General features: G+C 41.1%; 1 protein-coding gene and 1 long non-coding RNA gene across 4 annotated transcripts in view; one reads left to right on the top strand and one right to left on the bottom strand.

The window, feature by feature from the left end:
• LOC145356642 (endonuclease V-like) overlaps positions 1-27356 on the top strand; it is a 121837-nt gene that overhangs the window by 77514 nt on the left and 16967 nt on the right. For 2 of the 3 annotated variants that reach the window (XM_080209488.1, XM_080209487.1), the window contains exon 8: positions 17297-17385. The exons of the other annotated variant lie outside the window; for it this stretch is intronic. In XM_080209488.1, coding sequence (XP_080065614.1) covers positions 17297-17347 — 51 coding nt within the window. In that variant the 3' untranslated portion in view covers positions 17348-17385. The remainder of the gene's footprint in view (positions 1-17296; positions 17386-27356) is intronic. 3 annotated transcript variants of the gene reach the window in all.
• Positions 17668-19788, bottom strand: LOC145356644 (uncharacterized). Its single transcript, XR_013889177.1, has 3 exons — positions 19751-19788; positions 19317-19514; positions 17668-18455 (listed from the first exon to the last, which is right to left on the bottom strand). It is a non-coding gene; the product is annotated as an uncharacterized LOC145356644 (long non-coding RNA).

The raw sequence follows: 27356 nt of genomic DNA, 5'->3' as shown, positions 1-27356 counted from the left end.
CCACCGTCCAAAAATGTGCAGGTTAGGTGGATTGGCCATGGTAAATTGCCTGTTAGTGTCCAAAGATGTTTAGGTTAGGTGGATTAGTTATGGAAAATTCACAAGATTACAGGGATATGGTGGAGGGGAGGACCTGAATGTGATGCTGTTTTGGAGAGTCGGAACAGACTAGATGGACCGAATGGCCTCTTTCTGCACTGCAGGGATTCTAAGCCAAATATATCACCCATCTATCACACTGACTGAGAACACCAAACTTAATGCAAATCATGAATCAAAAATGAGACCGTGTGATGTGTTTCTCTGTACATTGTCTTTACCTAATAAATATTTTACTATTTTAAGGATATTGCCAACCAAAGCCATAGTGAATGTATTATTTAAGACACTGAAGATGCAGATTGCTGGTAAGTTACTGGAGGAGTAAACCAACATGGGGTTAGTTGCATTTATATTGCAGCCACAAGTATTTGCAGTTCATTGAAATGATTATTAGTCATAAAGCAATCAGCTAGTGAATCACTCACACAGGGGCCATTTGTGGTGATAGGAAGGTTCCACAGTGGGTGATTCAAATTAACTAGGCTGCTGCAACCCCTCTGTTTAACTCCTTATGTTCTGATCTCTGACCTTCATAAGAACAACTGCATAGTCATTCATTTTTCTAATAATAAAGAGAAACTAATGCTTTGATCCCACTACTGATGGAACAAACTGCTGAGAATCTGCTACTGAAAGTATGAAAGTAAATTTAAAATTAAACTTTTAGTCAGAGTGTGATTAGAATATATAACTCACTTTCAAATGAAGTAGTTGAGATGAACATAATTGATTCATTTAAGGGTATGCTGGTGCAGACAGGTTGGGCTAAACAGCTTCATTCTATGCTGCAAAGCTTTCTGTGTATCTAGAAGAAGCATGAGAGGGCTTATGTGGAGCATTAACAGAGGCATAGTTGAGGAGGGCCAAATGGCCAGTTTCTGTGCTGAACAGCCCATGTAAAACATCCTGAAAGTGAAGCTTGTTGGTGGCACAACATCTCAGTGAGAATGTTAATACATTGGCATCTGATTCTGAACTCTTGGACTTTATCATGTATGAGGTCTAATCTGGACTAATGAAAGACCATGAGGTAAGTGAAAGTAAACTAACTGGAACCGTTTATCAACACGTCATATCTCTAGCACAAAACTGACGTGGCAAGCTCCAACCAGGATAGAGCTTCTATCCCAGACCACCTGACCCGATCCCTTAAAGGGCCTTGCCTCCAACATACATAACAGCTGTGTCTGCTGGAAGGGGCCAGCAAGCAGTCCTTAGGGACACAGAGTAAAACGCAGGATCAGAAAACCCACCCCACTCGTGTATCTCAGAGTGGTTATCTCATTTTCAGTGTAAAAAGGGTTCTGGGAGCATTGTGCTAGCTGTCATCCTGGATCAGACATTGGTATACAGCAGAGAAAGGGAACTTGTATCAAAAAGTACACAATGTTCTAAATAATCAAATGACAAAAACAAATAATCAATTTAAGTGATGATGGTTAATTCAGTTTATACCAAATTCGCAATCATTCTTGATTCTTGGCCTTTTGGCTAAGATCAAGTGTAGCATGGACATGCTGTGCTTGGTTGAAGTCATTAGGTTCCATTTCAGCTTCACTTGAAGCAATTTTTAAAAGCAGCATCTTGGCCTTTTGGCTAAGATGCAAATGAGATCAAGCCTTAGAGGAGGAGCTATACCTACTCCAATCAGCTTGGATCATGTAGATCAAGCCCAAGACAGGAGGTGAGAGCCCTGTCTTGTCAGCTTAGATTGGGAATGTCTCAACTTGTTGAGATTCTGAATTGGACTTGATTGGATTGGATTGGAATAAAAGCAACAAAAAAAATACGCAGCAAGATCAGTGCTAATTTGTGGCTGACTCCAGCATTACTGTAAAGAACCCCAACTGCAGGTATTAACTTTGAATTGAGTTTAGCAAAAAGCCTGTGACTCAAATCAATCCTGGTATTCCCAAGTTTAAAAGTCCTGCATAAATTCCTTGAGAGTCAAATTGCCCATGGCAGGCTGTTCAAAACTTCTGACTTTCATAGTGCTGCTTGTGGGGCTCATTTTGACAGCACTGTCTCCATTTCTCACATTAATAGAACTGCATGTGTTTCTTACTTTAATAGAACTAAATGCAGTCCTTGCACGAACAGGAGTGCCTGTGGTTCACACATTAACACGGCTGCCTGGCATTTCTTTCTTTGACTGAACTGCCTACGTATCTTCCTGCAGCATGATCCCTGCAGTAGCAGCAGCATCAAGTAGAAAGCAGGCTTGGCTTGGAGAGCTGAGTTTATTTTTTTGGTAGGGTATGATTTACTTCACTGGCACTAAATTTATAGATTTCCCAGCTATCCCTGTGGCCCAGCTTGCACTTTAGTGGTGCCACTACTAATGCTTTTTTTTGGCTTGTTCTGTGCAAGCTGCCGGCAGTGCCCCTCTCGATCAGTTATTTGGAGATACAATTCCATCTGGGAAAATCAGACCGTTCCTTGGGTCTCCAGTTTTCTCATTTCTGGAAATGCAGCATTTCACAATGATATGTCGTCTCATTTACCAATACAGCAGGGAGCTGATTAAACTCAATCAATCAAGAGAAGCAAATTTGGCCAAAGCGCCTCCTGGGTCTCAGCCTTCTGACCTTTTGATTCAGGGCTGATTGTTCACATGTTGAACCAACAAAGTGACCTTTCCTGAGACATAAATTCAGGAAATGTGTCCACTTGTCTATAAGTCATTAATGTTTATTTTGAACCTGTGATTGGGAATTTAACCTCATCAGTGCAATAAATCTACATGTGAATTTGTCAAGTTTCCTAAATTGTTTCACTCTGTGTAACCTTCTTAGACAAAGGAATAGATTTAAGAGGACACGTATACTCACAGGGGCTGCCTGGTGACGTATTAGATTGGAGTACTGCAGAACAGAAAGATAGTCTGAGAAGTGTGCATGCTGTGTTCCCTGCCTCAGCTGTGCCAGTGCGGGGTGGTGGCAAGGAGTAGGATAGGCACTTTGCAAATCGGAAGAGGGAGAATCAACCTGAGCTGCTTTCTCAAGCCTTCCAATTGCTGAATTCACTACAGCATTAGTAGCACCGTAAGCAAAATGAAGGAAATCTGGAATTCTTGCACTCCCCTCTCAACCCTTCCAGCCAAGAAAGTGTGGATGTCAAGTCAGGAAGGAAGTGTTTAGTCTGGTGCTCTTGCCATCTTTATGTGCAGCAGGCTTGATGCACCAGCTGGTTTTTGCCAATCATTTAATTTTACACATTTGTAAAGGGTTGAAATACCTACCTCTGTTTGTTTACCTTCAAAAGCCAGGGATTTTCAGCAAAAAGGAAGTTGTAAAGATTAATTCAAAAAAAAGCCAAAAAAAAGTTCTCAACAATTAGGCTTAGCACCATATTAGAAACTCTAATTTCAAAATGAGAGAATAGCAAGAGGGCCAGTTGTTGAACCAGTCAGATGTTAGAGCTGTTCATCACTGTAGCCAGTATCATTTCTCAAAAGACAGAGCGTATTGAATGTGTAAATTCATTAGGATATTATTAACCCATTTATCATTGATTCAGTTTATTGTATAAGGCAACTCTGCAACAAATACTAATTAACCAAAAACAAATATTTTGTTGTGCAGTTATTAATTTGTTCTGTGAGAGAATGGGAATGGTCATTAAATATGTAAAATAATTATTAAATGTGGTGAACATTTGTGACACAAATGTGTCATTTGTGGAAGGTTCATTATTATTTGGCACGCATTGGGATATTACAGGCCTACATGTCACTGTGTGTGTGTGCATAGTGCATGTGTACATATGCCCAATTCTGAAATTGCCAGGTCAGTTACTTCAGTTATGGTAATTTTACCCTTTTAGAACATTACCTTTGGCATCAAAGTATTTCTATTATCCAGTTCACATGTTAAAACATGTACAATTCATTACATTATGGAACAGTACAATGGATTGGGGGAGTAGGGAAACTCTTTTCTTTGTTCCAAGAGGGTGGAAAATTCCCATCGATATCCACCATCCAATACCTGACCTGTTTTTCTGTATCATAGTTTGTTAAGTATGCACAGCCAGTTCGAGCACAGCTCCCAGCATACCTTCTCCCTTTGAACATTGTTCCTCGCCTCTAAATAAATTTTGAGTTGTTTTCTTATCAGTGGAAAGCGCTCCAGAAATGTAAGTTGTTGTTGGATCGTCGCTAAGCAAAAATGTTCCATTTCAAAGGTTGCCCCCAGGTAAACCAGTAGATCAGCACCTTGATGTAAGAGAGGGCTGTGCTCAAAAGGCATAGACTGTGGACCTGCTTCTCTGTGCAATTCTTAATCGTAAATGAGCTGTCAGGCAGCGAGAGTATGTTTTTAAAGAGGGAGAGGAAAGGCAGAGAGAGGTGGAAAGAAATGCTTCCTCTAAACAATGGACCAGAAACATTTGTATAGTCTTGATGCAGTTTATTTTCCTTCTCAATCAGCAGATATTACAATTTGCAAGGATCTAGGGAAGGTGAGAGGCACTGAAAAGAATTAATTAATTCCAATTTGGAGATGGCTGGTAACTATACTCTGATACATTTGGATGGCAGCCTTTGTCCACCCTGGAAAATCAATTTGCATTCCATTGCAGTACAGAGGTGATAGAAGCCACTATAACTGGGTTAGCTTGAGGCAACATGTCACTGATTGTTTTCTTTGTTCATGACTCCGGTGACTAAAAGGAAGGTCTGTGTGACACCCATCTTCATGTGCAAATCTACTGCACAGAGTTTAATGAATTGCTTTGCATCATACCCGGTTGTTTTTATTTTATCACCCATCTCCAATACACTGGTAATTTGTTGAGCTCTATGTTTTCCAGCTTTGCCTGAATAATACATGAAATGTGCTGATACTTGTGGCTTGGCTGGACTAGCTTTCTGTGTATTTGTGATGTGAGGTTCCTCACAGTTCTCCTTTAACCCAGTGAGTGCCAGATTCCATATGCTGTGCTACATAAATGGGCTCTGTGTAGAGTTGGCACCAGTTTAATGCAGACTGGCTACTGACCCATTTCCCACAATTTGACCAGCCTGTTGTGAGCCTAACACTCTTGAGATCCTGGGTGATTTGGGTTGAACTCCCTGTAATGATTGAGATTTAGTTAATGGTTGTAGTGAACACCGTGAAAGGGTGAAGTAATTCATTCTGTTTAAGTCATTCAAATTTTAAGACGGCAGACTTTTAAGATTTGGTTTGATTTATTATTGTCACATGTATTAACATACAGTGAAAAGTATTGTTTCTTGTGTGCTATACAGAGAAAACATACCGTTCATAGAAAAGAAAACGAGAGAGTGCAGAATATAGTGTTGCAATCATAGCTTGGACATAGGGAAAGATCAACTTAATGAAAGGTAAGTCCATTCAAAAGTCTAACAGCAGCAAGACAGAAGCTGTTCTTGAGTCAATTAGTACGTGACCTCGACTTTTGTATCTTTTCCCAAAAAAAGAAGATGGAAGAGAGAATGTCCAGGATGCATGGGATTCTCAATTATGCTGGATGCTTTTCCAAGGCAGCGGGAAATGTAGACAGAGTCAATGGGTGGGAGGTTGCTTTGCGTGATGGATTGGGCTACATTCACAACCTTTTGTACTTCCTTGTGGTATTGGGCAGACCAAGCCATACCAAGCTGTGATACAACTGGAAAGAATGCTTTCTATGGTGCATCTGTAAAAATTGGTGAAAGTTGTAGCTGATATGCCAAATTTCCTTAGTCTTCTGAGAAAGTAGAGGCGTTGGTGGGCTTTCTTAACTATAGTGTCAGCATAGGGGACCAGGACAGGTTGTTGGTGACCTAGATGCCTAAAAGCTTGAAGCTCTCAACCCTTTCTACTTTGACCCTGAATAGGTCATATTTATTGCCTCAAAATAAACGGACAAACTGTACCAGCTGTAGATGTAAGGTCTGTACCACAGTAAAGTAAAGTTGCTGTAGTCCTAGATGACCATAGGCTACTCTCTGCCTTTTGATTTGAACAGCACTTTGAAAGCTCGTGATTCCAGATAAACTTTTTGGACTTTAAGCTGGTATTGTGAAACTTCTTACTAAGCCCTTTGATTTGATTTATTATTTTCACATGTATTAACATATAGTGAAAAGTATGTTTCTTGCACACTATACAGACAAAGCATACTGTACATAGGGAAGGAAAGGAGAGAGTGCAGGAAGGAAAGGAGAGCGCAGAATGTAGTGTTACAGTCATAGCCAGAGTGCAGATATGAAGTAGGTCCATTCCATAGTCTGATGACAGCAGGGAAGAAGTTGTTCTTGGGTCAGCTGGCACATGACCTCAGACTTTTGTATCTTTTTCCCGATGGAAGAGAGTAAGGACAGGTGATTCAACCTGAGGATCACCACATCTCAGGCGAGGGGCAAGATTGAGAAGGCAGGGCCTTCATGAATAACCTCATACATTGTAAGCAAAAAGCTAACCCAATCTGTATTTGCACATTTTATTTTAATCCTTTGATTTCCTTCAGAGATACCAGTCTTTCACCCCTGTTATCTTTGTGAATTTCATTACACTTCACACTTCTGAGTATTCTCTGCACCACAATTCATAAAGAGTGCTTTCAACTTCTTTGTTTGATCCATACTTTCTGTCTGAAATATAACAAAACGCAAGATTGCACATTAACTGGATTGAATTCCTGTTTCTGACCTCTATTAAGTTGTATCATATTGCATGTGAGTCTGTGAAGACACTGCTATCAACTCAAATGTCAATAGCTATATCACCAAAGGTTTAGAATTACATTTGGCTGCCCAGATGGCTTCACTGGTAAGTGCACTGACTAGCTGTAAAGGCCAGAAAGGTCTCCAGTTTAATCCCTGGCCTCGTTGAATTAGCTGCTATCAGCTGAAGTGGTGGTAGCGATACCACGGTGGCCTCAATGTCCTTGGTTCAGACGGGACAGAAATCAGCCATGTCTAGCTCTCCAGCGAATACTGCTGGATAGTAGAAAGATAGGAGTAGTGGAGAGAGATTGAGAAACACCAACAGATCAGCCATGATCTTAATGGATGAGGAAGCAGGCTTAAGGGGCCAAATAATTTACTTTTGTTCCTATTTCAGATATTGGTATGAAGTCTGGGGCAGGAGAGACTGCAGCTCCTCTTGGCCTGTCAGGAAGCTTAAATACATTTCACAGTAGTTTTTGGATATTTTCTAGCTTGGCTCCTCTTGCTACCAGGTTAGCCTGGGTGTAAACACACAACTCCTTCCCCATCCAAGCCTCTGGTTAAAACAATATCACAAGAACCCAATCTGTATATTTAAAAAAGGAGCCCTCTGTTTTCCCCAGTGGTGCCCCTGCCTTTGGCGCAGGTTCTGATTGCAACCTACGGTAAGGTAGTGAGATCAGTCTGGGTACGTGTGGGGGAATATCCCTTTAAGGATCAGTCTGTGGAGTGAGGATCACATGACCCAGGGAACTAATCGGGGAATCGGGTGGGGCACTACCCTGGTGGCTTCTGATCTCTGGTCATCCCAGGAGCTGATGGCAGCCCTGAGGCTGCAAGCCTCTGCATAGTTTTAACCTCTGAATAAATGAGTTGTGTTTTCCATGAACTGATAAATGAGCATCTTTAGAATGAGCCAATTTAACTGCCCAACCACATGGTTCCCCTAAAAGGCCATAGTTAAAATCATCCCCTCAATGACTTGCAATGAAAGATAGCCATTGGGCTGTGAGTCAGAGTGCTGCTGATACCTCTGGCTTAGCAAGAGCCAGTTGCCGCAAGACAGAAATGGTGAAAATCTTTTAATGTATATCTACCACTTCTTTGAACTATTTTGAAGAATATACTAAGAACCTATCCAGTAAAAAAAAAGAGGTTTTTGCCTGAGGCTACAGACATAATAAAAAACAATCATTAGAAATCATCTAATTACTGATACTTTTTCATGCTTTTCCATCTATAAAATTGACATTTAAGTATGACCTAAGTGTACAACCTTATGGATTTAACTACCTTTTTGATATAATGAGGATGCGAAACTTACTCCCTTTGGGTGCAAATAGGAACTTCTTTTTGAATGGTTGTGAGAACCATTCAATTTCCCTTACTAAATGTACAATGTATATTTTAATATATATGCTGAGTTGGTTGGATCAACTTAATTTTGTTACCTGTCCTTTGTTGAAGACAGCCACACACTGGAATTGACAATCAGGATAACCTGTGCATGTTGTTGATCAGTGAATAACACCTTCATTAAAGAGTGACTCTGATACATAGAAACATAGAAGATAGGAGCAGGAGGAGGCCATTTGGCCCCTTGAGCCTTCTGCACCATTCATTATGAAAATGGTTGATCATCCAACTCAATAGCCTAATCCTGCTTTTTCCCCATAACCTTTGATTCCATTTGCCCCAAGTGCGAAATCCAGCTGCCTCTTGAATACATTCAATGTTTCGGCATCAACTACTTCCTGCGGAAATGAATTCCAGAGGCTCACCACTCTTTGGGTGAAGAAATGTTTCCTCACATCCATCCTAAAAGATCTACCCTGAAATCCTCAGTCTGTGACCCCTGGTTCTGGACTCCCCATCATCAGGAATATCCTCTCTGTCTAGTCCTGTTAGAATTTTATAAGTCTCTATGAGATCCCCTGTCATTTGTCTGAACTCCAGCGAAAACAATCCTAACCTAATCAATCTCCCTTCATACATCAGTCCTGCCATCCCCAGAATCTGCCTGGTAAACCTTTGCTGCACTCCCTTGAAAGCAAGAACATGCTTCCTCAGAAAAGGAGACCAAAACTGCACACGGTACTCTAGGTGTGGCCTCACCAAGGCCCTGTATAATTGCAGAAACACATCCCTGCTCCTGTACTCAAAACCTCTCGCAATGAAGGCCAACAAGCCATTTGCCTTCTTTACCACTGCTGCACGTGCATGCTTACCTTCAGTGACTGTGCACAAGGACACCCAGATCCCACTGCACACTCCCCTCTCCCTATTTACAGCCATTCAGGTAGTAATCTGCCTTCATGTTTTTGTTTCCAAAGTAAATAACCTCACATTTATTCAAATTATACTGCATCTGCCACTGATTTGGCCAGTCACCCAACCTGTCCAGGTCATTCTGAAGGATTTCTGCACCCTCTTCGTAGTTCACCCTCCCACCCAATTTGGTATCATCTGCAAACTTCGAGATGTTACATTTTGTTTCCTCATCCAGATCATTAATATGTATTGTGAATTGCAATGAGGCTGAAAGGTCATCCCATAACTGAAAATTATTTGTTTGCATTTTGCACTTTAAACAGAATCTATTCAGGTGAGAAATCTGAAGATGATGAGATCCCTGTGGCACCCCACTAGTTACTGCCTGCCAATTTGAATAGTAAAGTAACATTTATTTCTTAGTCACAAGAGAGGCATACATTAACACTGCGATGAAGTTACTGTAAAACTCCCCTAGTCGCCGCACTCAGGCGCCTGTTCAGGTCAATGCACCTAACCAACACGTCTTTCAGACTGGGAGGAAACCAGAGCGCCTGGAGGAAACCCACACAGACACAGGGAGAACCTGCAAATTCCACACAGACAGTGAACTAAGCCAGGAATCGAACACAGGTCCCTAGCGCTGTAATGCAGCAGTGCTAACCACTGTGCCACCCAATTAAGCACCCATTAATTCCTACTCTTTGTTTCCTCTGCCAACCAGTTTCCTGTCCATCTCAATACACTTCCCCCAAACCCATGCACTTTATCTTACAGAATAATCTCTTATGCAGGACTTTGTCAAATGCAGTTTATATAGAAAAGCAACACAGTGTGATTTGTTTTAGCTCACATGCCAAGTATTCATTATTCTAATCCTCTCTTTGCAGTGGTTTTCATTTGCCTACCTGAGAGATGATAGCTGTATATTAATTAGCAACACTATTAAACAATCCTTGGTGAAATGCACACCAAAATAATGGAGATGGGTTAAGGGATGGAACTTGCACAAAGCGAATTGGGCACATTGATACCAGGAGCTGTGGAAAATAGCAAACATTATTGTCATATTTCAAATAGATCATAAGCATGCTTCTAGATGTTGATAGATGAACATTCTCTGTAGTAAAAGTACTGGAGTCCCCTATAAAGGGAAACAGCAGGTGAGATATATGTCAGCAACCCTACTTAGAAGAACCAATTCTACTGGTAGTTCTACTGTCCAGAGAATCTGTTTCACTGACGTTGGTTGAGGGATAGCAATGAAAATCTAATTCAAATGATTTATTGATTTCAATTTGAAAATATTTCCAGCTTAATAAATCACAGTCATGATGGTAAACCTTAAAACACTTTTGTTGCAGCTCTTTCACAGTTCCTGTTGACTTTAAAACAAAATCTCGTCATCTTCAGATTTCTCACCTGAATAGATTCTGTTTAAATGCAAACAAATAATTTTCAGTTATGGGATGACCTTTCAGCCTTATTGCAATGCACAATTGTTTGTTCACTGTGTTAAGAACCTTGTGTGTTGCAGCAGCAAATATCCTTTTCCTATATGTACACAGCAGCATAGTGTTAGCACTGCTGCCTCACAGCGCCAGGGACCCGAGCTTGATTCCAGCCTTGGGTGACTGTGTTAAGTCTTTACTCTGGGTGCACTGGTTTCCTCCCACAGCCCAAAGATGTGTAGTTTAGGTGGATTAACCATGGTAAATGCGTGGGGTTACCAGGATCAGAAGGGGTTGTCAGAAGAAGATGCTGTTTTGGAGAATGGGTGCAAAATCAACAAGCTGAATGGCCTCCTTCTGTGCAGTAGACATTCTATGGATTCCTACAAGTAAAGTTTATTTATTAGTCACAACTAAGGCTTATATTAAGACTGCAATGAAGTTAATGTGAAATTCCCCTAGTTGCCACAGTTTGGCACCTGTTCAGGTCAATGCACCCAACCAGCATGTCTTTCAGAATGTGGGAGGAAATTGACTGTGTTATATTCTCCAAGATAGCTAATTATTAAGCATGAGTGGGTTTTCATAGATTTGTTTTGGTTTGGATTTATAAAGATCAGTTTCTGTTATGGGCGCTCCTTATTCAGGGACTGTGTGCATTACTGCTCCAGTCAGAGGTCTCAGGCTTGGCTTTTGTTAACATTCAAGTATGTGTCTGGGTGCCTACCATCGACAAATTATGAGTCTGAGCGTGACTGCATTACATTCACATCAACAACTGCAGGTGAGATGCCTGAAGATTGGAGGGTGGCAAATGTTGTGCCTTTGTTTAAGAAGGGCTGCAGGGAAATGCCTGGGAACAACAGTCCGGTGAGCCTAATGCCTATAGTTGGTGAGTTGTTGGAAGGTATTCTGAGAGATAGGATCTACAGGCATTTAGCGAGGCAAGGACTGATTAGGGACAGTCAGCATGGCTTTGTGAGTGGAAAATCATGTCTCACAAACTTGATTGATTTTTCTGAAGGGGTAACCAAGAAGATGGGTGAGGACAGTGCAGTCTACATTATCTACATGGACTTTAGCAAGGCCTTTGGCAAGGTACCATATGATAGATTGTTGCATAAGGTTAAATCCCACGGGATCCAGGATGAGGTAGCCAATTGGATACAAAATTGGCTTGAAGACAGAAGAAAGTTTTTCAAACTGGAGACTTGTGACCAGCGATATGCCTCACTGATTGGTGCTGGGTCCACTATTATATGTCATTTATATCAATAATTTGGATGAGAATTTAAGAAGCATAGTTAGTAAGTTTGGAGTTGACATCAAGATTGGTGGCACAGTGGACAGTGAAGAAGTTTATCAAGATTGTAACGGGATCTTGATCAATTGGGCCAGTCAGCTGATGAATGGCAGATGAGTTTAATTTAGATAAATCCGAGGTGATGCATTTTGTTAGATTGAACCTGGACAGGACTTACTCAGTTAATGGCAGACTGTTGGGGAGAATTATAGAACAAAGAGATCTATGGGTGCAGGTTCATGACTCCTTGAAAGTGGAGTCACAGGTGGACAGGGTGTTGAAGAAGACATTCGACATGCTTGATTTTACTGGTCAGAACATTGAATACAAGAGTGGGGATGTCATGTTGAAGTTGTACAAGACATTGGTAAGGCCACACTTGGAATACTGTGTACAGTTCTGCTCACCATATTATAGAAAGTGTATTGACTTCAGTCAGGCCATTGAGTTGGCCTATTGGAATATGAATACCCTGATTAAGAAGTCAATTGATGGGACAATCGGGGAGTCTTTTTCTTGTATTTAACTGGTATTGTCAGTTCCTCTGGCTCTCCCAAAGGTAGATTGCTGACTGATAGCACTCTGTATACTGCTGTTGGAATTGTAAGTAAAGGGATTTTGGTGAACAGATTTTTGCCTCCAAAGATTTATTACAGAAAGGACATTATTAAACTAGAAATAGTGCAGAAAAGATTTACTAGGATGCTGCCAGGGTTTGATGCTTTGAGTTATCAGAAGAGGGTGGATAGACTGGGAATTTTTCCCTGGAGCATAGGAGGCTTAGGGGTGATCTTGTAGAGGTCTATAAAATAATAAGGGGCATAGACAAGGTAGATAGTAGAGGAGTCTAAAACTAGAGGGCATAGGTTTAAAATGAGAAGGGAGAGATACAAAAGGTTTCAGAGGAGCAATTTTTTCACACAGAGAGTGGTGAGTGTCTAGAGCTGCCAGAGATGTTAATAGAGGTGGATACAATTTTACAACCCGGGTCTTTTAAAAACCATTTAAACAGTGACATGCATAAGATCGGTATAGAGGGATTTGGGCCAAACGTGGGCAGTTGATACTAGCTTAATGGTAAAAACTGGGCAGGATGGACAAGTTGGGCTGAAGGGCCTGTTTCTATGACTCTGTGTAGGGACCCATTTTCTGCAAACAAAAAGGACAGGTTCAAGCCTTGCACCTTCTTTCAATTACTTGGGAGCTTGTATTCTCTGTTACTTTCTCCATGGTAATGCCTCAGCCAATCAAACTTGACTTGCCATCCAATCAACCTCCTTTTCTCCTGCAGTATGAATTTTTGTGATCATATCAAGTTTGGCATTCTGGTATTTGTCCTGAGGGAGAAGACAGAATGCTTCAGCAATAAAATGCATTTTAAAAACCAATAAAAAGTATAAAGCATGTCTCAGTGAGGATAAACCTTAAAAATAAATCAACAATTTCCACTGTACTTAAAAATTCTGAATGTGCATTTACACTTGTTTTGAGCTGCCTAACTGCAGTAAATTCACATGTACAGCTCTTTAGCCTGGGAGGGTGGAGCCATTATAATGAATCCAAATACATTCAGCTATTGAGATTACCAGACATGCTCATAAGAATGAGGAACTTTGATATATTGTAAATACATGCATGAATGTACCTCCACCTGAGTTTTTTGAGTTTTATGCACTGGGGATTTGTTTTGTACCCTAACTGTGCATGATCCAAGTGTAATTAAACAAGAAATTGCACCCATTGTAGTTTTCTTATTGTTCCTCTTCATAAGTAACATAATTTAAGATTTGTTAATGGCCTTGATGTGTATAACTCCAATACATTACTGGGTAAAACAGACACTTCTGTCCTTATGACATTATGCCTGATCCACTTTCTAATTTGTAAAGAGCTGCACAAGTGGCAGGGACCTGAGTTCGATTCCAGCCTTGGGTAACTGTGTGAGGTTAGCACATTCTCCCCGTGTCTGAATGGGTTTCCTCTGGGTGCTGCGGTTTTCTCCCACAGTCCAAAGTTGTTCAGGTTAGGCAGTTTAGCCATGATAAATTGCTCCTTAGTGTCCAGGTTAGATGGATTGGCCAGAGTAAATATGTGGAGCTACAGAGGTAGGGTGGGGGAAAGGGCTTGGGTAAAATACTCTGTCAGAGAGTCAGTACAGATTCAATGGGCTGAATGGTCTCTTCTGCACTGTTGGGAATTCTGTGATTCTATGAAAGAGGCCATTTGGCCCATCGATCACAATCCCACCCTGGCCTATTACCATAACCTCACACATTACCCTGCTAATCCCCTGACACTAGGGTCAATTTAACATGACCAATCAACCTAAACCACACATCTTTGGACTGTGGGAGGAAACTGGAGCACCTGGAGGAAACCCCTGCAGACATGGGAAGAATGTACAAACTCCACGTAGACAGTTCCCAAGACTGGAATTGAATCCGGGTCCCTGGCATTGTGAAGCAGCAGTGCTAACCACTGTGCCACAGTGCTGCCTCATTCTAAGTTTCCTTACTCACAGTTTTGCCACAACATATCTGATATAAATTCTCTGCATTAGGCCGTGGCCAGCAACATAAAAAGTATATTAAGGAAAAGTTCCTCTGCTCAGCACAATCTCTATCACACCTGTCAAATTTGAAAAGTCACAGTAATCAATTATTAAATACTGCTGCCACTCAAAGCTTTCCTATGTGGTCTGTTGTCACTTTTAGCAGCATTTTAGGAAGTTTGCAGTCAAACTGGGACCTATAGAGAAATGACTTTTTTATTGCAGCTGTTATATGTTGCCAATTTCTCATTGTGGAAAAACATTTCACAATTTGATGGAAATCTTTTTTCACATATATACTTAAGATCGATCATTTTATTCTGCTTTCAGGCAGTTCAATTGATATATCTTAATATGATCAATAACCTTTTTGGTTTGATTCATCAACACTAAATGTTTTACTGAATGCCTAGACAATAAGAAAGGCTCTCCTATTTGCTTGATGTTCAAACTTGAAGTGAAATTTTGGCCCACTTCAACACACGAAGTCCACGGCATAAAACAATGAGGGAGGGATGTCAGATGTTCACTATTCTGTGTTGAGACAACTCAATGGCAATGATGAGTCGATGCTTCCAGCATTGACATGCATGGCGTAGCACAGAGCAGCTGTTTGTTTTGACGTTGGTGGCTGTTCTGTGTCACCACATAGCTTTGCGCACACATGACATTAGACGCCATTTCCATTAGCACGATCCCCACAGAGACTTCAGCAGAGGGTATTCCTGGCACAAATGCAGACTCATCGTGTATGTGTACACTTACAAACCTAATGCAGGAAGTTAAATTGGCCAGACGATGATGGAGCTACTTAACCAATGCTGTTCCTAGGGGCACAAGTGCTCGACTGCCACATTAATGTCAAACCAGAGCTGTTCACAAAGGACAAGAGGCAAACAGTTTAGAACTATACATTAAACAGGCACATGACAAGCACTACAGAATTCAATAGCATTGATTCACTTCCACTAGCTTGTAATGTGTACTTTTTTGGTCAGGAAGAAAATAAATCATCAGGTGACAAAAAGGCAAGTAATGTGGCTCCCTATGAGATGGCCCTTAGGAGTGTGGCATTAGAAAGAAGTTTTGATATTTAATATAAATAGTAGTGAATTTCAGATGATGAATTGTCCCTGCAGTTTTTTCTGGACGACATGACACATTTGACGCCTGGTGATAACCTTTGAGCGCCATTGTGCACCATGTACTATTTACTTCTGTCAATGCTCAACTAGCTCAAGTCACTGGCAACAGACCCAATGGAGACTAGCATTTTAGCTTGACAGGCAGAACTGTGAAATGGTGCACAGATTCTGACAACAGTGAATATCTTTTATCAATAATGGTTTCTGCAAGCAAAGTAGGTTTCTCTGTTTCAGTTTTGACACCTGTTCTTTAGTCGGTACTTGGTAAGTATTTGAATGGGCAGAGTGCACTAAATGGCCAAGTAGCTTATTAGAGCTTCTGACTAGTATTCCCCCTCGTTATACTCGAGTCTACTTTCTCTCACTAAAATTGGGAAGGAAATGGATTGGCTGTCTGCAAATCAAATATAGGTTGTAAAAAGTAGTCATAAGCTGTGTTTTTGTAAGCTTGTAAATCTATTAATTCAGTCAACTTGACATGTCAGTGAGACTCAAGAATCATTAAAGTGAAGTTATTGTAGCCAAAGTAAGAAGATTACATTTGATTGGATCACTGTGTACCAGTAATTTGATCAAATCCTTTTTCTACAATGACTGGTTCCTTCATTTCTTCCTGTCTTACACTCAGTGAAGCAATGCTTATGAATCTTACCAAAGAGTTTTTTTTGTTAAATTTAATGGTAAGTATGGAAGCCAAATCTATTACAGTCCAGGTCTTGGGTTTGATGTTGCCTTTTCTGCTGCTCTGGCACAAGTCTTGAAGAATCGTTTTACAAATCTGGTATCATGAGTGTTTGGGAACTTGCTTAGAACAGGGAGCATTATACAAAACATCCGACTAAGGAGCACAAGAGTAGGCCATTGGGCCCTTCAAGCTTGCTCCCCTATTTAATAAGATCGTGGTTGATCTAATAGACAACATAACGCCAGCTATGTTATAACTAACTCAGCGACTAGCAAACTTCTTGAAGTTTTAAAGTTTAAATTTAAGTTTAATATTAGATATTTCATTTTTAAATGTTAAATTTAATGCTTTAATATGGTATGCTGTATGCGTTTCTACATCTAATGGACCTATATCCTGTTGTCTGTTTTCAATGACTGACTGTTCATTTTGGTACAGTCAAAAGGTAGTAGGCAGAGTTTAACTTCTGAGTTTTGATGACCCAGAAATTCTGGTGCAGTGTGTTAACTTTGTTAGCATTGTTAACCTTGCCTGCCCTGGTCAGGTTATTGAACATTTTTGTGGCATTGCTCTGCTGCCTGGTCAGAGGGTTGGTAGTCAATGCCATGGCACAAGTGACCTTTTTTGGTAGGTTTCCAGATCAGACCCTGCACAATCTCCTCTTCATGTCTCCATGATAACCCTTGTCCTTCCAACTTGTTCTAGACTTGTAAAGTGGCATCCATGTGAGACATCCAGTCAAGTTGGTTAACTGAGCAAAGAAGGTTAGGTTGATTGGCCATGCTAAATTGTCTCTTAGTGTCAAGGGGACTAGCTAGGGTAAATGCATGGGATTATGGGGATAGGGCCTGGGTGGGATTGTGGTCAGTGCAAACTCGATGGGTCATATGGCCTCCTCCTGCACTGCAGGATTCTATGATAACAGTTTCTTGCTCACCTGATGCTCCCTGGACTACTATTCAACCTCATCCTGGAATGGATTTTTTAAAGACTAAATTCAAATTCCTATGCACCCCACAGATTCCTCTCATTTTACACTGTTTTAGACCAATCACTTTCCTGAACTGCTCCCGGAAATTCCAGTCTAAATATTTTTCTTGTTCGCATTACAGGCTGACATAAGGTCCAGAGAATATGTTCGGGAAAAGTTTAATGTATCCTGACATTTGGAGAAATAGTGGTCCCAAGTTAATATTACAAGGTAGGTCTGACTGGAAAATGTGATAAATAATCAGTAATATTTACACTGAAATCAGGTCCCAGAATGGACTGTAGTTCTACAATTATAATAAGTAGGCAACGAAGGCAGCAATCGTCACTCCACCTATAAATTCTGTACCTGTGCACCTTGCTCCACTTCATCTGAAAAAGGAGCATGCTCCAAAAGTTTGTAATTTCAGATAAATCTATTGGACTATAACCTGGTGTCATGTCTGTAATAAATCTTCAGAGGCAGAAGTCCCTTCACCAAAATCCCTTTATTTTCAATTCCAATGGCAGTACACAGAGTGCTATCAGTCAGCAGTCTACCTTTGAGAGTCCCAGAGGAACTGACATTCCCGGCTAAATACAAGGCAAAGACACCCTGATTGGCCCATCAATTGACTCCTTAATCAGGGACATTTTTTGTTGTCCAACCAAATAAACAAAATCAAATTAACTTAGGGACAACTCAAAAGGGACAGTTCCCCAAAAGGAGGGGAACTGCCCGAAACAAAAGACAAAGTGGAAAGGAAACTTAAAACATCAAATTAAAATGTGATTAAAGGGGTCAGTAACACACCCCTGTCCCTGCAGTGCCCAGTAGGCACAGAAGGCATCAACAGAGCCCTCAGACACCCATGCTCCCTTTCCAGGAAACCCGGCCGCGGTAGTGGGACAAACAGTCAGGTTGCACGATCCCCTTGATTGCCCGCTGCCTTGATATGTAGATGGCAGGCCCAGGCGCAGGTTCACGAGGAGGACTCCTTAATCGGGGAGTTCATATTCCAATAGGCAAACCTCAATGGCCTAATTGAAGTCATTTACAGTATCATCTTGTCTACCCCAGTCCGACACTGGCATCTCCACATCATCTCCTGGGTGGTGCAGCACTGACCAGGATAAAGTAGTCTTCTTGATCTACAGCCCAAACGCAAACATCAGACCCCTCCATCATTGTTGAACTTGGCAGCCATGCAGGCTAACAATAAGATACATTGTAGCAACTCAACAAGACTTCTTTGCACCCCCCATCTTCCTCAAAACTTGTAAACCTGTAACCTCCTTTACCTAGAAGGACAAAAACAGCAGGTGAGAACACCAAGACTCTAAGTTTCCCGTTGCACACAATTCTTGAAGTTTTAAAATTTTAAGTTTATTTATTATTGTCACAAGTAGGCTTACATTAACACTGCAATGAAGTTACTGTGAAAATCCACCAGTCGCCACACTCAGGCGCCTGTTCAGGTACACTGAGGGAGAATTTAGCATGGCCCAGTGCACTTACCCAGCACGTCTTTCGGACTGTGGGAGGAAGCCAGAGCACCTGGAGGAAACCAAACGGACACAGGGAGAATGTGCAAACTCTGCACAGACATCACCCAAGACTGGAATTGAGCCTAGGTCCTTGGCACTCTGAGGCAGCAGTGCTAAACTCTGTGCCACCGTGCCGCCCACATTCGCACCTAGATGTGTACCACTGTTCCTCACTGGCGCACTGTCCTTTGATCCCTCCTTGTATATTCTAGTATTGTTCAACACCCTAAATTGCTTAGCTTTATTTATACTTCAGAATCCTGGAACCCCCTACCTGATGGCCCCACCCTGTTGGCACTGGCCAATGCCTGATGGGCAGTGCCAAGGTGCCCCTAGGCATTGGTGCATTGCCTCTTGAGCAGTGCGGGGGCACAAGATGGCACTGCCAGGTGGCCATGGCCAGGGGCACCATCCTCCCTACCACCTGACCTCCTGAGGGGCTCCAGTTGACCCCCCCCCCCTTTACTCCAGTGGGGTCAGGCTGTTAATTCCCCAAAAATGGGGAATAGTGTAATCCCAGCTGGAGTGAAATACTCTGATGGGTGGGAGAGGCTAGCGGGCCCAGAGACTTCAGTCCTGGGCCTGCTAATCTCATTTAAATTGTAGGGAAATTACCATTTTAATGGTCTGTGCGTCTGTCCACTGATTTCTGCCGCAGAGAAGATACTACCGGAAATCCGGCACTGGAACCACAAGCAGAGCACGAACACATGCACAAACCCCACGAATCAGCCGTCACAGGATTCTCCCGGCCCGCTGTGCTAATGGGAGAATTGCAGCCAATGTGTTTAAGGCGTGGACCCTTCCTCAGAGCTGAAAAATATTATCAATAAATTGGATTTACAAGGTTGCAGAGTGAGGGCAAAGGGAAAATAAATAGAATGACCTGTACATAAAACAAAGAAAATAGGACCAGGTGGACCAATAAGGTGAATAAGTATTAAAGCTCATCTGTAGAACATTCAGAAAAAAAAACTACAAAAAGCTAAAACTAAGATAAATAATTAAAGTGTTCTTACTCTTTAACTTAATAATAAAATAGCACTTACCACACAGAACACCAGGTTGAACCTGTGATAGGCAAGAGGTGACATCAATAACATTAAAAACTCCTACCACAGCACCACCTTTACACATAACAGGCACTGCACCAGTAGAAGCACATTTAAAATAGAATTCGATGTATGCACTCCACATACTGAATTTAGTACATAATCAATTGTCTCCCAGATCAGGGACAGTTTAAGAACTCATCGAAGAAATTGTCTTGTATACGTCTTGTCCTCCCGCACGATCTAACATAATCATCAAAGTTGATATTGTTTACGGTATTCTGTTATTGGAGGAATTTGCAAAGACTGGGAACAGCAGAGGCCCGAAGATTGATCATTGTGGAGCTCCTTTAGCCTCTGCATCCTCAAGATGAACGGTTGCAATTGCCTGGTTAATTTCCCTTTCTAATTCCACTACTGCGCAGTGGCAATTCTCCAGGCGCCTTGTAAAGTATCGTTTCAAATAGAATCAAGTTTTATTTCCCCATTGCCGAGCATTATATCTTCAGAGAAGTCCAATTAATTTATGTGTTCTGACTCTGTCTTGTAAGTCCAATATATTCTACAATGTGACTTTGTCTTGAATTTGATTCTATTTCAGATGTTCTAGTTTTTGTACAGCTACTAATGTTCATTTTGCTGGATGGTACAGAGTCATAGAGGTTTACAGCATGTCCATGTTGCCCTTTTGTTTTGAAACCCCTAAGCTAATCCCAATAGCTGCAGCTATTTCTCTAGCTTCTTATGAAATTCAGAATAGTGTTTACTAGCTTCAGTATGTGCCCTTTTGTTCATTTTTAACTCAAGGGAATCTATATGTCTATATGCCAACCAGACCTGGTGTTCCATCATCTTCAATATCTTCATATTTCTTTTAGCTTCACTTCCACTGCTGAGCTGGCTGTGTTAGAAATGCTGTTAGAAGCATTGAGTTTGAGTGCAGGGCCAATCTTATCTTCCGATTACTAATAAGAAATTATTTAAAAGCTCTACCCTCAGCTGCGTGTATCTCAAATTGTCCCACTTTTATGTGCTCTTGTTCTCTTAAGTCTAGAATTTCTTTTTGGCAGTTGGTGCTACTCTTCCCTTTTACCTTTTCTTCATTCTCAGTGGCTTATATTTATTGTGTTCTTGCTTGTATTTATTTTCCTTTCCACATCTCTTTGAAATGTTTTGCTTCAACCACTTTGAAAGAAACCTACCTAAGGAAAAGGGATACTTGCACAAGATGAGGACTGCATCCACTCTGCCTCCCTCTCAATTCTGGTACAAGCAGAAGCGCACTTACCTTGATTTGTCTGAGAAATTCCAATCTGTGTAGGTTAACATTCATCAGAGTGTCTGTGACAGAGTGGTGCCGTATGCGCAAGAGCAGACTGGCTGCCTCATTTTCCCACAGCACAACAATGACTACAGTTCAGTATGCTTGCAATTTGTCATCGGGCATTTATACAAGCTTAATATGAAGCATTGTTTGAGTTGTGTAGAACCTCTAATTGGTAGAGTTCACACACAGTGCTTCACTACTCATGGCACGTTTCTGTGAGCCTTTTTTTATAGGCATTGACACAGTTTAAATAAATAGATAATGCCTGGGTAAAACGGCCCACACATGACTGTTGTATTACCACATTAAACGTTCACACACTAACTTCAATAATTGGAATTTTATCCTACAATCCAATGAGCATTGAATTTGGTTCTATAGAATCATAAAACTCTACACTGCAGTAGGAGGCCATTTGGCCCATTGAGTCTGCACTGACAACAATCCCAGGCCCTATCCCCATAACACCACACATTTACCCCGCTAATCCCTCTAACCTACACATTTCAGGACACAAGGGGCAATTTAGCATAGCCAATCAACCTAACACACACATTTTGGACTGTGGGAGGAAACCAGAGCACCGGAGGAAACCCACACAGACACGGGAAGAATGTGCAAACTCCATACAGACAGTGACCCAAGCCAGGAAATGAACTCAGGGCCCTGGAGCTGTGAGGCAGCAGTGCTAACCACTATGCCACCTTGCCATCCGTGTTTATTCTGTTTTCACTTGCTCTGAACTTTCATTTGAATTTTTATCATTTAATACATTCAGTAAGTTTTTTGCACATTTTTATTTGCTTCAGCTTTTCGATTGCCAACACAGAATGTAGCATTCTTATAAGAACTGAGAATTGGAACTATTTGGATAGCTCTCTGAAAGATGTGCTGGTTAGGTGCATTGGCCACGCTAAATTCTCCCTCAGTGTATCCGAACAGGTGCTGGTGACTAGGGGATTTTCACAGTAACTTTATTGCAGTGTTAATGTAAGCCTCCTTGTGACACTGATAAATAAACTATAAAACTCTTTAACAATCTGGCATGAACCTAATGGGCCAAAGAGCCTCTTCCTGTGCTGTGATTCTAAAAAGCTGCATTGATCGCACAGAGAACATAAATAGATGACAGTGCAGCTTAGATTCTGGTTCTACTGTTGAAATCTAATATAGAATAGAACGGATGGAAGGATCATGTAATAAGAATATATTGAATTTCCTTTGCATTTGAAGCTTACAAATTGGGTTTCCTTCAGAGCTTATCAAATAAAAGATTATTTGTATCATATTAAATAATATTATACAGGAAAAGTTTGGAATGTGTTATAAATTGCATTCTCAAAATAAATTGAAAATTTCTCACCACCTTTAGTTTTTGGATGTGGCGCAGGATTGATTTTCTACAGTATTGTAAAGGGTTATTGATGGACATCAATATTGTAATGTGATGAGTGCATGCCATTCACTCTGGGCTGGCAGCCTGTTCCATCCTTCACCTTAAAGAACATCTTACTGAGGAAGTTTTCACTAAACATTCTTTTGATATCTCTTTAAAATCAATTATGCAACTTTCCAAAGCGTTTCAGTGCATTATGTCACACACTATTGAGTTTTCTTATCTCGGCCGTGAGACACTGCAGTTGACCTCAGCATCTCTTGTCTGGCGAAGAGGAAATAAATCAGCCAAAATTTTTGCTTCTTTGCATTGTCCAGTAACACCTGCACCCATCTGGATATAAGACAAGTCCACGACTAAAGTTATTTGTAAAACTTCTTCTCCAAGAGTTGCATGGAAAGGTGACATTGGTATCACACATCACTCATATATGATGTAAGAGGAATTTTCTGGGTTTTTCTCTGGGATGCCCTGTATTTGTTGAACCTCACTCAAACAGTACATAGACTGCGAAAGACCGAAAAGAAATTTATTTGCTAATGCATGCATCAGGAAAGAGACAGTCAGTGAGCGTTGATTGTCCTCTCTGAGCTAATATTGCAAGGTAAAGTTATTATATTATTCTGAATATTTCAATATCCCACCCAGTCTTGTCAATCAGATTGGAGAGTTACGTCACAACATTACACGTTACTACCTTAGCCAATAACGTTCCACTTGTCAAAAGGAATAGATGATTATTAGCTTATTGCCCATGTAGGTTCCTTCCCCTTTACCTAGGAACCTAACCCACGTCATTACCAATAATCAAGACTATTGTTAACATCTGTGAATTTTAATTGGTGAAAGGTGTCACTCTTTCTCTGGAACCAGGGCCACCTTTATTAGCTTGAGAGACTGCTCCAGCCTTGCTACCCATGGAAGAATTTACTCCCTTAAATAGCAGGGCTAAGATTCAACTTGTTTTCATGTATCCAAAAACAGATAAGAGAAGCTGCCTTTCTATGTACCATTGTATTAAAAGAAGTTGGTCTGTCTACCACAATGTTTCCCTTCATGCTGCATTCAGAATGGAGTTGGCCAGGGCGCACAATACATATATATTGAAAATAGAGTGTAAGCTTATAATACTTGGTTAATTTGTGATTATACATTTTATAATACCTTTGCATATTTTGCTCCAGGCACATAGTGAATTTTCACTATATATAAGGCATTTTATAATTATCTTAACCCAGTCTACTTATTGTAGTAATACTAAAATGAAAGGTCTCATGCTAAGAATTTTATACTACCCTCCATCACATGAAATGACGACTTGCATACATTATTGAAGAGTGGTCAGGACATGCCCATCTATACTCAACAGAAGTCATGAGCTAAAAGGTGGGGAAAATTTGCTTTACATCATCTATAAACATTAAAAAAGGCACTATCTGTCCACACAGCTTTATTTCTTCCAGCCATGTTTCGCCACAGGTTTTCTATTCCCACATTATATATGAGAAATTGCCTGTTTAACCTGATTACAATGATTTAAGTCCTCTTGCCATTAGTGATGGTCCAGTGCCTCGCTTCTCCCAGTGCCTCAGGCTATACTGCACAGAAGCTCCAATGCTTCAACAAACTTTGTTTTCTTTAATTCTATTTTAAGTTTTGCTATTAACTATAAATAAATAAACCGAAGTAACATATAACAATAGGAACGGAACATACAACATTAAAATGGGGGACTGAGTAACATCTGTGTCCCTTGGTCCAGTTTTCCCCCAATACTGCTTAACTGCTGTCAAGTTCCCTTGTGCAACATGCTTATTCAGTCAGCTAGAGCTATAATGATTTAATGTTGTTTACATACTGATTACGTCAACTTCCTTTTTCTTCCACTTACATAAAGGTGTATGAAAAAGTGTCAATGTAATTTTAAGGTTTACATTTTCTTTCTTCTTTATTCTTTCATGGGATGTGGCATTACAGGCAAGGTCAGCTTTGGATGCTTATCTCTAATTGTCTTTAACTGAGTGACTTGTTAGGCTATTTAGAGGGCAGTTAAGAGTCCATCACATTGGTGCAGATTTGGAATCATGTAGGTCGAACCAGGTAAGGTCAGCAGATTTCCTTCCCTAAAGGGCATTATGAACCAGTTGGGTTTTTACAACAATCAATGATAGCTGTCATGGTCACCATTATTGAAATAAGCTTTAGATTTATTAATTGAACTCCAATTTCATCAGCTGCCATGGTGGGATTTGAACCCCTGCCCTCAGAGCATTAACTTGGGCCTTTGGATCACTAAACCAATGACATTACTGCACTACACCACTGTCTCATGAAAATAGTTAAATTTTGCTATTTATTCTATCTAATGCTATTTAAAAAACACTTTAATCTATTCCTGATCCAGCAGAAGGAAATTATATTGTATTAAATAAAGAGTTTGGAATTTACAAATGAGAAAGGACCGCCACTCTGATGGCACTTAGGTTGTCAGCATTTTGAAATTTAGTAATATATGCTATGATCTCGGATGAAACCAGCAACTTTTTTTTGAAAGAAGAAGAGAAATCCAAAATCTCAGTTATTTGCTAAAAGAACAAAGCCATAAGACATAAGATATAGGAGCAGAATTAGACCATTTGGCCCATCAAGTCTGCTCTGCCATTCAATCATGGCTGATATGATTCTCATCCCCATTCTCATGCCTTCTCCCCAAATTCCTTGATCCCCATATTGATCAAGAAGTTATCTTTATCTTAAAGACACTCAATGCCTTGGCCTCCACAGCCTTCTGTGGCAATGAGTTGCACAGATTCACCACCCTCTGGCTGAAGAAATTCTTCGTCATCTCAGTTTTAAAGGAGCATCCCTTTGCTCTGAGGTTGCGCCCTCGAGTTCTAGTCTCTCCCACTGGTGAAAACATCCTCTTCACGTCCAGTCTTTCTAGGCCTCTCAGTATTCTGTAAGCTTCAACTAGATCCCCTCTCATTCTTCTAAACTCCATTGCCTGTAGGCCCAGACTCCTTAACCGTTCCTCATATGACAAACCCTTCATTCCTGGGATCAAGCCGCAAGATTCCGTGGTTTAAACAGAAGCATTTTACAATACTAGAGTCAAATAAAACAAACACTAAGTAATACCTTATATAACCACTTGTATACTGGAACTCAGAATCAAGCTAAGTTAAAATCAAGCTACGTTTTTGAGAAAGTGACCAAAGAGGTGGATGGGGGTAAGGCAGTTGACGTGGTGTATTTGGACTTTAGTAAGGCGTTTGATAAGGTTCACCATGGAAGCCTTCTGCAGAAATTGCAGATGTATGGGATTGAGGGTGATTTAGGAAATTGGATTAGGAATTGGCTGGCGGATAGGAGACAGAGAGTAGTGGTTGATGGTAAGTATTCGACATGGAGTTCAGTTACGAGTGGTGTGCCTCAGGGATCTGTTTTGGGGCCACTGCTGTTTGTAATTTTTATAAATGATCTGGATGAGGGTATAGCTGGGTGGATTAGTAAATTTGCTGATGACACCAAAGTCGGAGGTGTGGTAGATAGTGAGGAAGGGTGTCTTAGTCTACAGGGAGACTTGGACAAGTTGCAGAGCTGGGCCGAGAGGTGGAGGATGGAGTTTAATGCGGAAAAGTGTGAGGTAATTCACTTTGGTAGGAATAATGGATGTGTAGAGTGTAGGGCTAACGGTAGGACTCTGAATAGTGTGGATGAACAGAGGGATCTAGGTGTATATGTACATAGATCCCGGAAAGTTGGGAATCAAGTAGATAGGGTTGTTAGGAAGGCATACGGTGTCTTGGCGTTTATTGGTAGGGGGATTGAATTTAAGAGCCGCAGCGTCATGTTGCAACTGTACAAAACTCTGGTGCGGCCGCACTTGGAGCATTGTGTGCAGTTCTGGTCCCCACATTATAGGAGGGATGTGGAGGCTTTGGAGAGGGTGCAGAGGAGGTTTACCAGGATGTTGCCTGGTATGGAGGGGAGGTCCTATGAGGAGAGACTGAGGGATTTGAGGTTGTTTTCATTAGAAAGAAGGCGGCTGCGAGGGGACCTTATTGAAACATATAAGATGATCAGAGGTTTGGATAGGGTGGACAGTGATAGCCTTTTTCCTCGGATGGAGAAAGCTAACACGAGGGGGCATAGCTTTAAATTAAGGGGTGGTAGTTATAGGACGGATGTCAGGGGTAGGTTCTTTACCCAGAGGGTGGTGAGGGATTGGAATGCCCTGCCTGCTGCAGTTGTGGATGCGCCTAGTTTGGGGGCGTTTAAGAGATCCGTGGATAGGTTTATGGATGGAAAGGGTTTGGTTTAGGTTAGAGGGTCATTGTTTTTTAACTGGTCGGTGCAACATCGTGGGCCGAAGGGCCTGTTCTGCGCTGTTATGTTCTATGTTCTAAACATGAATTAATAGGCAAATTGCCGTCAGTTATAAACAATAAATAACCATTAACTAGCAGCTACAACTAAGACTAATCTTACAAATTGGCTGAGTAGTCCATTCAGCATATAGGTCATCAATCTCAGTTACAAAGATATTCACATGAAGAAGTTCACCTCCTTGCCTTCCTGGAGCTGGCCTGAATCTCAGGCAACAGCAGCACACAACTTGAGTTCCACAAGAACAGTTTTCACCAACAATGCCATGCATCTGCAGAACCTCCTCAGTTCAGCCTAGATGGCATCGATCCACCAGTGCATTCTTCAAGTGACAGAAACAGCTGCAGCGTCTAGATCTTTGCTCATGTTTTGCTTCTGGACCCAGCTTCTGTTGTCTTCAGCTATTCAAGGTGATTCACTAATCTGTGTAAGCTTTCCACCAGGTTCGGTTTCCCAAGAAATTTTGGTTTCCAATTGCAGTTTCAGTTTTT

The sequence above is a fragment of the Carcharhinus amblyrhynchos genome, chromosome 21, assembly GCF_965287045.1.
Source record: "Carcharhinus amblyrhynchos chromosome 21, sCarAmb.v2.hapA, whole genome shotgun sequence".
NCBI lineage: Eukaryota > Metazoa > Chordata > Chondrichthyes > Carcharhiniformes > Carcharhinidae > Carcharhinus > Carcharhinus amblyrhynchos.
This window is presented reverse-complemented; position numbering and strand designations above follow the sequence as displayed.